Here is a 12,834-nt window from a genome sequence, read left to right on the forward strand (position 1 = left end):
AAAGATCCTCTTGGAATGAGTGATCACAGTATGGTTGAATTTGTAATACAGATTGAGGGTGAGGAAGTAGTGTCTCAAACGAGCGTACTCTGCTAAAACAAAGGGGACTACAGTGGGATGAGGGCAGAATTGGCTAAAGTAGACTGGGAACACAGACTAAATGGTGGCACAATTGAGGAACAGTGGCGGACTTTTAAGGAGCTCTTTCATAGTGCTCAACAAAAATATATTCCAGTGAAAAAGAAGGGCGGTAAGAGACGGGATAACCAGCCGTGGATAACCAAGGAAATAAAGGAGAGTATCAAATTAAAAACCAATGCGTATAAGGTGGCCAAGGTTAGTGGGAAATTAGAAGATTGTGAAAATTTTAAACGACAGCAAAGAATGACTAAGAAAGCAATAAAGAAAGGAAAGATAGATTACGAAAGTAAATTTGCACAAAACATAAAAACAGATAGTAAAAACTTTTACCAATATATAAAACGGAAAAGAGTGACTAAAGTAAATGTTGGTCCCTTAGAAGATGAGAAGGGGGATTTAATAATGGGAAATGTGGAAATGGCTGAGACCTTAAACAATTATTTTGCTTCGGTCTTCACAGTGGAAGACACAAAAACCATGCCAAAAATTGCTGGTCACGGGAATGCGGGAAAGGAGGACCTTGAAATAATCACTATCATTAGCGGGGTAGTGCTGGACAGGCTAATGGGACTTAAGGTAGACAAGTCCCCTGGTCCTGATGAAATGCATCTCAGCGTATTAAAAGAGATGGAGGAAGTTATAGCAGATGCATTCGTTATAATCTACCACAATTCTCTGGACGCTGGGGAGGTACCATCGGATTGGAAAGCAGCTAATGTAACGCCTCTGTTTAAAAAAAAAAGGGAGCAGACAAAAGGCAGGTAACTATAGGCCAGTTAGTTTAACATCTGTAGTGGGGAAAATGCTTGAAGCTATCATTAAGGAAGAAATAGCGAGACATCTAGATAGGAATAGTGCAATCAAGCAGACACAACATGGATTCATGAAGGGGAAATTATGTTTAACTAATTTACTGGAATTCTTTGAGGATATAACGAGTATGGTGGATAGAGGTGTACCGATGGATGTGGTGTATTTAGATTTCCAAAAGGCATTCGATAAGGTGCCACACAAAAGGTTACTGCAGAAGATAAAGGTACGCGGAGTCAGAGGAAATGTATTAGCATGGATCGAGAATTGGCTGGCCAGCAGAGAGTCGGGATAAATGGGTCCTTTTCGGGTTGGAAATCTGTGGTTAGTGGTGTGCCACAGGGATCGGTGCTGGGACCACAACTGTTTACAATATACATAGATGACCTGGAAGAGGGGACAGAGTGTAGTGTAACAAAATTTGCAGATGACACAAAGATTAGTGGGAAAGCGGGTTGTGTAGAGGACACAGAGGCTGCAAAGAGATTTAGATAGGTTAAGCAAATGGGCTAAGGCTTGGCAGATGGAATACAATGTCGGAAAATGTGAGGTCATCCACCTTGGGGGGGGGGGGGGGGGGGGGAAAACAGTAAAAGGGAATATTATTTGAATGGGGAGAAATTACAACATGCTGCTGTGCAGAGGGACCTGGGGGTTCTTGTGCATGAAACTCTTTTGAATCCCAAAAAGTTTGTTTGCAGGTGCAGCCGGTAATCAGAAAGGCGAATGGAATGTTGGCCTTCATTGCGAGAGGGATGGAGTACAAAAGCAGGGAGGTCTTGCTGCAACTGTACAGGGTATTGGTGAGGCCGCACCTGGAGTACTGCGTGCAGTTTTGGTCACCTTACTTAAGGAAGGATATACTAGCTTTGGAGGGGGTACAGAGACGATTCATTAGGCTGATTCCGGAGATGAGGGGGTTACCTTATGATGATAGATTGAGTAGACTGGGTCTTTACTCGTTGGAGTTCAGAAGGATGAGGGGTGATCTTATAGAAACATTTAAAATAATGAAAGGGATAGACAAGATGGAGGCAGAGAGGTTGTTTCCACTGATCGGGGAGACTCGAACTAGGGGGCACAGCCTCAAAATACGGAGGAGCCAATTTAAAACAGAGTTGTGAAGGAATTTCTTCTCTGAGGGTTGTGAATCTGTGGAATTCTCTGCCCAAGGAAACAGTTGAGGCTAGCTCATTGAATGTATTCAAATCACAGATAGATAGATTTTTAACCAATAAGGGAATTAAGGATTATGGGGAGCGGGCGGGTAAGTGGAGCTGAGTCCACGGCCAGATCAGCCATGATCTTGTTGAATGGCGGAGCAGGCTCGAGGGGCTAGATGGCCTAATCCTGTTCCTAATTCTTATGTTCTTATGTTCTCACCACCTGTCGCAGGCCCAGTCTGGCGGTTATGTCCTTTGGGACTCGGGGTTCGGTCAGTAGTCGTGCTATCGAGCCACTCTTGGTGATGGGCATTGAATTCCCCCACCCAGAGTACATTCTGTGCCCTTGCTACCCTCAGTGTTTCTTCCAAAAGATGTTCAACATGGAAGAATGCTGATTCATCAGCTGAGGGATGGCGGTGGATGGGAATCAGCAGGATGTTTCCTTGTTAATGATTGACATGATGCCAAGAGATGTCATGGTGTCCGGAGTCATTGTTGAAGACTCTGAGGGCCACTGACTCCTGACTACACAGTTATGCTGCCATCTCTGGTGGGTCTGTCCTGCTGATGGTACAGGACATACCCAGGGATGATGATGGAGTCTGGGACATTGCCTGAAATGTAGGATTCTGAGAGTGTGACTGTCGGGCTGTTGCTTGACTAGTCTGTTGGACAGCCCTTCCAATTTTCGTCAAGGAATACTGTGCAGGGTTGATTGGGGATGTGCCTTTGCCGTGACCGAATCTGGTGCCTAGATCGATGCCGAGTGGTCTGTCTGGTTTTATTCAAACTGTTTTGGATAGCAGCATGATACAACTGAGTGGCTTGCTAGGCATTACAGATGGCAGTTGAGAGTCAACCACATTACTGAGGAACTGGAGTCACACATAGGCCAGACCGGATAAATGTGGCGGATTTCCTTCCCTACAGGACATTAGTGAACCAGATGGGTTTTTGACGACAATCCGGTAGTTTCATGGTCACCATTACGGCTAAAGATTTATTTAATTAACTGAATTTGAATTCCTTTCTCCAGATTATTTGTCCAGGCCTCTGGATTACTTGTCCTCGACGAGTAATCCAGAGACCTTTGGCTAGAATTTGCAATGCATCTCCGCCCGGTTTCTCGGCGGTATTGTCCGGTTTGGGCGAAAACCGGGTCGGTGAAAATCAGTTCTGCCAGCGGTTTTGAAATCCTGCTGGGGAGCGGATCGCCAGTGTGCACCGTCCAAAGACCGCTATTGCCCCATTTTTGACTCAGCGGTGACCCGTAGGTAAGTAGAAAAAAACCGCCCAAGCGAAGCAGCGGGTAAGTAGCCCTGCAAAAAAAGGTAAGTTAATGGGTTTTTAATAATTATTTTACAGTGATTGTGAAAAGGGTCCTGAGAATGTGTTCTGATTTTTTATTTTTTATTTTATCAGATCAGCCATGATCTTATTGAATGGCGGAGCAGGCTCGAGGGGCTAGATGGCCTACTCCTGTCCTAATTCTTATCTTTTCCAAAAAAACATAAACATATGTTTTGTGTTTTCCCCCTCCTAGGCCCAATCTACAGCCTCGGTCTAAATTTTAGTAATTACCGCCCATTCTGTTTAAGAATTGGCCTGTTTTCTGCCAAGAATTGGGGTGCAAGGTCCATTTTTTTTCGCCGGGCGGAATTTTTTCCTTTTTTTGTGGAATTTTTCGTCCGTGGTAATTTAAAAATCTTAGAGGTATTTTGGGCGGCAATCCAGCGCTGGTGGATTTTTTGGAAATTCTAGCTTCAAGAAACCAAACTTCAGTCTCTGAATTGCTGGGATAACATGACTAAAACATCTAGCTTAAAAGTGAAAGTAGCAATTTGAAGTTTCAGTTTCACTATATTGATTGTGCTAATGTCAGTGGATCATTAACAAATTTAATATTTACATAACATAATGCAGAGTTAAAATCGTATTCTGATCTTCCAATTTTGCTTATTTTTGCAGGTATTTGATCAGTATCTAAACTTTATCACTTTGGAAGATGACATGTTTGTGTTGTGCAACCAGAACAAGGAGCTTATCTCGTATCATGGTATTAGCTCTAATTTCTTTCTTACTTTCTACAATTGATGTGTGCGTCAAAAATGTTTTGACAAAAAAGGCTCATTTAGGCTCAATCTAGTTTTTGATGGTACAGGTAGTTCAAAATAACAAACATACAAGCTACATAAATCATTCTTAGAGTAAAATATAGTTGTAGAAAAATGAAAAATTGTGTATTTCCTTCAGCTGTGAGAATGGGCTGATCTGGACTCTGGACATCTCTGCAGATGAGCCAATGGCACATTAGAGTTAGTAATTTAAAAATGTTGTATCTATCTGTCCCTGAAAGAAAAAATTATTGTAAGATGCTCCACATAAATTAACTAGCCTAAAACTTAAGATATTTTTCCCATTGGGATGCATGTCTGTTATATATTAAAAACAATGAATGGGTTGTAACATTCTGATGCAAATTGCATTGAAAATTCCTATGTCAACAACAACAACTTATATTTATATAGCACCTTTAACGTAGTGAAACATCCCAAGGCACTTCACAGGAGTATTATGAGATGCAAAATGACACTGAGCCGCATAAGTAGAAATTAGCACAGGTGATGAGGTATGTTTTAAGGAGGAAAGAGAGGTGGATTTCGGGTTAGGGTTATGGATAGGTTTAGGCAGGGAGTTTGAGCTTGGGGCCTAGGCAACAAGAAGGCACAGCCACCAATGGTTAGGCGATTAAATTCAGGGATGCTCAAGAGGGCAGAATTAGAGAAGCGCAGACATCTTGGGTGGGTTGTGGGGCTGGAGGAGATTACAGAGATGTGGAGGGGCGAGGCCACGAAGGGATTTGAAAATAAGGATGAGAATTTTGAAATCGAGGCGTTGCTTAACCGGAAGCCAATGTACATCAGCGAGCACAGGGGTGATGAGTGAGCGGGACTTGGTGCAAGTTAGGACAGGGGCAGTCGAGTTTTGGATCACCTCTAGTTTACGTAGGGTAGAATGCGGGAGGCCAGCCAGGAGTGCATTGGTATAGTCAAGTCTAGAGGTAACAAAGGCATGGGTGAGGCCTTCAGCAGCGAATGAGCTGAGGCAAGGGCGGAGAAGGGCAATTTTACGGAGGTGGTAGTAGGCGGTCTTTGTTATGTCAGGTACTGTCTATAGCAAAATCAATGTTTAAAATTTCAACATTTCGATACAGTTACACCTGTAGGTAATGTTGTAATAGGTCTTTACAATATTAAAAGACCTGCCACGTAACATTAACTGCAAAACCCATAACTAGTTCGATTTGTTGGCCCTGACAGCATGAAATTGCATTATAAAGGCATTGGCAGAATAGTAATCTCTTAGCCGTTATCAGAATTCATTAATGTTAGGATGAAAGAAAAACATTTGGTACTCTGACACAAACTTTAATCTAAGTATATCTGGAAAGGATTAGTTCTCGTCTCTGCTTGAGCGTAAAATCAAACGCAGTTCCCAAAGCTTCCGGGCCAATAGCACACTATTGACGCATTCTCTGGTCTCATTATGGCCTGCCCAGTCAGTTCCTAATGTTGCACCTCCAGAGCCCTCCCCTGGTACATGCTTGGCCTCTTCCAGTGTGTCTTTAGTTTTTTAAAGGCACCCTGATCCACTGCAATCCTCATCCTCCATTGCCTATCACCTCTGTCCTGCTTTCCCCTTCCTCCTCCTCTGGCCATCTCTTCTGGCTGCCTTCCGAGATATCTAATTTTTGCAAATTGCTTTAACTACTTTTTTACTATTGTCTCTTGTTTTAGCAATCAATAGACCTGATATCACTGATACTGAAATGGAGATCATTATGGACACCCTGGTGGACAGCCTCTTCTGCTTTTTTGTTACGATAGGTAAGTACAGTGCAGTAAATCGCGACATGTTACCGTGAGCCCTTTTAAGACTGGAGATACACGTCAAATGGTTTAAAGAAAAGGATCTGCTTTTATGTACTTCTTCAATATTGCTTTATAAAATGATGTATTAAGAAAGGTACCAACATTTATTATTTTAATGAATATATGCTGGAACTAGTATTTCAAAAGTTGAAAGAGCAGTAAATTTTTTACTACGTTAATTGAGATTAACTGAGTGTGCCAGATTTACAGAATGTAAATAAAACGCTACAGAAAAGTGTATTGCTAAAGACTAATTTAGGTTGCCCAGTTGAGACATCGGTATTCTGCACCACATAGTGGTCAGATGTGATGTATGACTGCACCTCCACAGTCCATATCCATTGAGTTGCAGACCTCATGGACAGCATTGTGGAGAGAAGCCAAGCAGAAGTGAGGTGGTTCACAGAAAAAACTGAGACTGCATTTAACACAACTTCTACTGTCCAGTTCAGAGTGGTATTGGGAAAAGCTTGAGTTGGTGGTGAGTGGTGTGAGACACCGGAAGAAAGATAACAAAAACAAACAAATGTCAGGCTTGTATTTAAAAGTAAATAAATACATTTTGCAACTTTTAAGTCTTGTCGTCTGATTGTCTTCTTTACATTAGGTGCTGTTCCTATTATACGATGTTCTCGAGGAAATGCAGCTGACATGGTAGCAGTGGTAAGAAATGCATTTTAATTTCCTTCAATTTACATGATAGAAAATGTATGGTACTTTTTTAAAAAAAAACTATGTGATATACCAAAACATTGCCTATATGTAACTATCAACTATAAAAAAGTGACGTTGGTTGGTGTTAAGTCTTGTTTTCAATCAGCCAGTAAAGCAAATCAATTTAATTTAGGTATGGTTGGCTCAGGTGGTAGTATATTCACCCGAGTCTGAGGGCTTTGAGTGTACTGCATTGTTGGATGAGCTATTAAACTGCAGTCCCATTTGCCTGCTCATGTAGATGTTAAATATCTCATTTAACTATTCAAGGAAAAGTAGGGAGTTTTATGGCCTGGAAGTGTTCAAAGTTGACAGTTGATGCCAAAATAGAAAATATTCTTTTCCCACCACTAATTCCCCTCAACTTGATGAATACAAAATTCACAGAAAAGAACCCTCACTTCTGTGAGTATTAAGTTTACAAACCTGGTTGCAAACTCAGTTAATTTTGGAAATAGGCATGCTAGCTTATGCAGTAACAGCAATAAAAAATGACTTGGATTTATATAGCGCCTTTCATGACCACCGGACGTCTCAAAGCGCTTCACAGCCAATTAAGTACTTTTGGAGTGTCATCAATGATGTAATGTAGGAAACACAGCAGTAATTTGCACAAAAACAAGCTCTCACAAATAGCAATGTGATCTTTTTTTTGTTATGTTGATTGAGGGATAAATATTGGCCAAGACACCAGGGATAACTACCATGCTCTCTCCAAAATAGTGCCATGGGAACATTTACGTTCACTTGAGAGAGCAGACGGGGACTCTTTAACATCTCATTCGAAAGGTGGAACCTTCAACAGTGCAGCACTCCCTCAGCACTGCACTGGAGCGTCAGCCTAGATTTATGTGCTCATGTCCCTGGAGAGACCCTTGAACCCACAACCTTCTGACTCCGAGGCGAGTGTACTGCTAATCCAATCCGGCCAATGACCACCCCATCAACCTACTCTCATTAGCAAAGTGATGAAAGGCGTCGTCGACAGTGCTATCAAATGGCACTTACCAATAACATGCTCATCGATGCTTGTGATCTATTCACAGAGCACAAGCACACACAGCTTCCAACATGGCAAGCAGCTCTCTTGGAAGCCTCCGGAAATCTGCCTGGTTCTGTTTAATTATTAACTGCAATTGCAGTACACAATACGTCCACATCCACAGGGTGGAGCTACAAACATTACAAGCTTACAGTCATTACACTTCTCCCTCCTTAATGAAGTTATTATAACAAACATCATACATAACTTTCATGTTTAAACATAACACAGGATATAAACTTTCTTTTTCCATATTTACAAATTTAACTTTACCACTTGTTTTCTGTTTCGAAGAGGATACCTTCGCTCTCGAACAGAACCTTCCAAACATTGTGTCGAATCTAAACTCATTCGAGACTCATCCTGAGGAACGTTTTCCTCCACGGAATTTCCTTGATTTTCATTTGAACTCACTAACTTCAGGCTCTTTTGTTTTCTTGACTCTGACTCAGACTTTCATTCTGATTCTCTCCTGGATTTGTTTCCAGTACATTGGATTTAGGATTTGCTACTGGTGTATCAAAACTAACTGATGAGTCAGAAATAATTGAAACATTCCCACCTTCAACTCCTTCCATGTCTGTAGGTAAAATATGATCAATATGAACAAACCTAACCTGTCCATTATCAAACATCTTTACCAAATATGTGCGAGGAACACATATCTTCACCACTCTTCCTGGTGACCACTTTAACCATTTATGGTGATGGTTTTTCACTCTCACCTTCTGGTTTAATTTCACACATCTCACTTTTACTCTACCTCTATCATGATTCTATCGCTGTCTTAATTGCGTCTCTTCTACGGACTGTGCCAAACTTGGCTTTAACAACGAGAATCTGGTTCGTGGCTGTCGTTTCAGAAACAACTCTGCTGGTGTTCTACCAGTAGTTGTATGAGGAGTATTTCGATATGTAATCAAAAAATTAGCCAAATTGTGATCCAATGACAACTGTCGTTTCATTGGATTTGGATCTAACATTTGTTTTATGAGGGCACGTTTTACAATTTGTACAGTGCGCTCTGCTGCACCATTTGAAGCAGGATAGTATGATGGAATCTTGGTATGTTTCACACCATTTTTGCTCGAGAATTGTGCAAATTCTTTTGAACGAAATTGTGGTCCATTATCCGAAACAATTTCTTCAGGGAGGCTAAATGAAGAAAATAATTTTTGCAAAATGTTCAATGTTTTACTTGTTGTTTTCCACATTGGAAACACCTCGACCCACTGCGAATGGCTATCAATCACAATGAACAATTGTTGTCCTTCTAACTCAGCAAAATCAATATGTAGCCTTTGCCACACCCTGGGAGGCCATTTCCAAGGCTGTAATGATACTGGTGGTGATTGCTTGCTTACCGATTGACATATCATACACTGACTCACAATGTACTCTATATCTTTATCAAGACCTGGCCACCATAAATAACTGCGTGCAAAACTCTTGGTCAAGCACATTCCTAGGTGGAGGTCTCCTCATAATTTGGACCTAAATTTATTTGGTATAACCACTCTTGTACCCCGCATGATACAATCTTTATCGACTGATAATTCATTCCTACGAATGAAGAATGGATGTGTATTTTTGTCTGTTACCTGGTTTGGCCATCCATTTGCAATATACTCATACACCTTTGACATCACTGGGTCACGTTTGGTTGCTCTACCAATCTCCTCAGCTGTGACTGGCAATTCATCAATATGAAAAATAAAACACTTCTTCCCTATCGGGTGTAACTTGTGATGGGGAAGGCAATCTAGACATTGCATCAGCATTACTGTGATCAGCTGATCGTCTATTCAATATCATGTATATGCTGACAAAATCAAAGCCCATCTCTGCATTCGGGTTGCAGCTAATGTTGGAACTGGGGACTTTGGATGGAGGATTGCTGTTAGGGGCTTATGGTCTGTAACGATGGTAAACTTATGACCTTACAAGTATTTGTGAAACTTCTTGACCCCAAAAATTAATGCCAAAGCTCCCCTTTCAATTTGCGCATAATTACTCTCACTGGCGCTGAGAGTGTGTGAAGCAAAAGCAATTGGTCTCTCCTCCCCACTACTTAATACATGAGAGATTACTGCCCCAACTCCATACAGAGAGGCATCACATGCTAGCTTAATCTACTTAGATATGTCATAGTGAACTAACATGGTGCTCGCTACCAATTTGCTTTTACACTCCTTGAATGCTGTATCGCATTCTTTTGACCACTTCCAATGGACCTGTTTTTTCAAAAATTCATTCGGTGGATGTAATACTGTAGCCAAATTTTCTAGGAACTTCCCATAATAGTTCAAAAGACCCAAGAATGAGTGAAGTTCAGTGACATTCCTGGGAGTGGGTGCATTTCTAATTGCATCCAATTTTTCCATAGTTGGATGTAAACCATCTTTGTCTACTCTGTACCCTAAGTACTCCACTGAGTTTTTAAATAACTCACACTTACCAGCAGACACTCATACTCTGCTTCTCTAGCCGTTTGAGGACTTCATTCAGTATGTTATGAATTTGCCTATTTGGTGCTGAAATTAGTATGTCATCCAAATAACATACTACCCCTTCAATACCTAGCAAAATCTGGTTCATCACCCCTTGGAATATGGCAGGGTAAGAAGACACTCCAAACGGTAGCCTATTAAATTGATATAGGCCTAATTGAGTATTTATAGTCAAACATGACTTGGACTCCTCATCTAGTTCAAGCTGTAAGTAGGCATTCGTAAGATCCAGTTTTAAGAAGATCTGACCACCTGTCAGTGTTGTGAACAAATCTTCTATATTCGGCAATGTATTGGGGACATTACCCTCTAGAACCTGGTTTACGGTTACTTTATAATCACCACACGATCTTACCTTACCATTGGACTTGGGTACAACAACAATGGGTGTAGCCCAATTACATCGATCTATCTTACAAATAATGTTCTCAGTCTCTAGTCTTTTGAGTTCTTGCTCAACTTTCTCCTTGAGTGCATATGGTACGGAACGTGGCTTGTAGTAAACCGATCTAGCGTCCTTCTGTACCCTGACACTCTCCTTGAAGCCTTGGATCGGACTGCCTGTTTTGCAGAACACCTTCGGATACTTCTTGATAACCTCATTCATTGATAAAAATCTCGCTTCCACACACAAAATCTTACTCCAATCCAGCTTCATTGAGCTCAACCAATTTCTTCCTAGTAAGGCAGACTTGTCTCCTTTCACTACTATTAGAGGCAAGTTCTGAAATTGAACTTTATATTTTACCGGTACAGTGATACGACCTACCACAGGAATTTTCTCTCCCGAGTAGCCTCGCAGCTCTATCTTGGATTTCTCCAGTTGAAAATCTCAAGTTGTCGAGGTAAAGCGACTCCGGTATTACACTCATGGATGCACCCATGTCAATTTCCATTGGTATCTTGAATCCCGCAACATCTGTGTGGATTCTGATGCTTTCCGAATCGCTGTCCGTTAACCTCGTGCTCCTGATAACGTGTAACTCTAACATCTCCTCGTCCTGTTGTTGTTCTTCCATGCTATGTAGTCTCTTGGGATTTCTACTCATAGCTTTGAACGCTGGACTCATAGCTTTAAAAACTGGTTTACCCTTCAGTCGGCATGCCTTCGCAAGATGCCCAATCTTTCTGCAGAAGAAACACTCTGCCTTCACGTATGGACAACTTTGAGCAGGCACCGATAGCACGACTTCGACGCTCTGTTAGAATTTCGAGTTTCTGAGACTTTGGGCCCCCACCATCTTTTACTTTGAACCTGCAGCTGATTTACCTCGGTTGACTGATGACCGTAATTATTATTTGATTCTCGGGAATATTGTTCGGCCATGCCCATCGACCTCGCTGTCTGACAAGCAATCTCAGAAGTCAAGTCATCCGTCGTCAATAACTTCCTTCTGATCGCATCATTTTTCACCCCACAAACAAAACAATCCCGTAAAGCTTGGTTTTGAAAGTTTCTAAAATTACAGTGAATCGATAACTTTTTTAATGCTACAATGTAATCACTGATACTTTCATCAGACTTTTGATTCCGAATCCCAAAATAATAGCTTTCAGCAATTTCTAACGGTTTGGGGTTATAGTGCTGCTCCAGCTTCGTTAAAATCTCTTTAAGCGTTGTGTCCTTTGGCCCATCAGGCACAAGCAGGTTTACAAGGGTTTCGTATAATGCCGGACCCGCCTCCGAGAAGATTGCTTTCTTACGTTCCAACACAGCCCGGTTCTGGACTGCATTGACTGGAACTTCGATTATGTTATTTGCAGTGAACTACATTTCTAGCCGATCCACATACGCTTTAAAATGTTCCCGGTCCTGCCTATATTCCCCCAAATGTCCGATTACACCTGCCATTTTAATCTGTAGCTGTTCACACCATGTGCTGTATTTTACCTCGGATTTTGTAGCTTTTTCCAAAGGCAGAAACTTCCAAAGTGTGTCTGTCGGCTGGCTGAATCCTTCCCCAACAAAATTTAAGCTTTCAATCATTCGAAAAATCCCATCTCGCCGCCAAATGTGATATATTCACAGAGTACAAGCACACACAGCTTCCTACATGGCAAGCAGCTCTCTCGGAAGCCTCCGGAAATCTGCCTGGTTCTATTTAATTATTAACTGTGCAATTGCAGTACACAATATGTCCACATCCACAGGGTGGAGGTAGAGTGACTACCCTTGATATCAAGGCAGCATTTGACCGAGTGTGGCATCAAGGAGCCCGAGTAAAATTGAGGTCAATGGGAATCGACGGGGAAACTATCCACTAGCTGGAGTCATACCTAGCGCAAACAAAGATGGTTGTGGTTGTTGGAGGCCAGTCATCTCCGCCCCAGGAGATTGCTGCAGGGGATCCTCACAGCAGTGTCCTAGGCCCAACCATTTTCAACTGCTTCATCAGTGACCATCTCTCCATCATAAGGTTAGAAGTGGGGATGTTTGTTGATGATTGCATAGTGTTCAGATAATGAAACAGTCCATACCTGGATGCAGCAAGACCTGGATGACATTCAGGCTTGGGCTG

The 12,834-nt window shown here is 41.7% G+C and overlaps 1 protein-coding gene across 1 annotated transcript in view; it reads left to right on the forward strand.

Moving 5' to 3' along the window:
* scfd1 (sec1 family domain containing 1) overlaps positions 1-12,834 on the forward strand; it is a 255,518-nt gene that overhangs the window by 21,341 nt on the left and 221,343 nt on the right. The window contains exons 6-8 of the mRNA XM_070877445.1: positions 4,086-4,173; positions 5,915-6,004; positions 6,657-6,712. Of these exons, the coding sequence (XP_070733546.1) occupies positions 4,086-4,173; positions 5,915-6,004; positions 6,657-6,712 (234 nt within the window). The remainder of the gene's footprint in view (positions 1-4,085; positions 4,174-5,914; positions 6,005-6,656; positions 6,713-12,834) is intronic.

Source organism: Pristiophorus japonicus, chromosome 4, assembly GCF_044704955.1.
Source record: "Pristiophorus japonicus isolate sPriJap1 chromosome 4, sPriJap1.hap1, whole genome shotgun sequence".
NCBI lineage: Eukaryota > Metazoa > Chordata > Chondrichthyes > Pristiophoridae > Pristiophorus > Pristiophorus japonicus.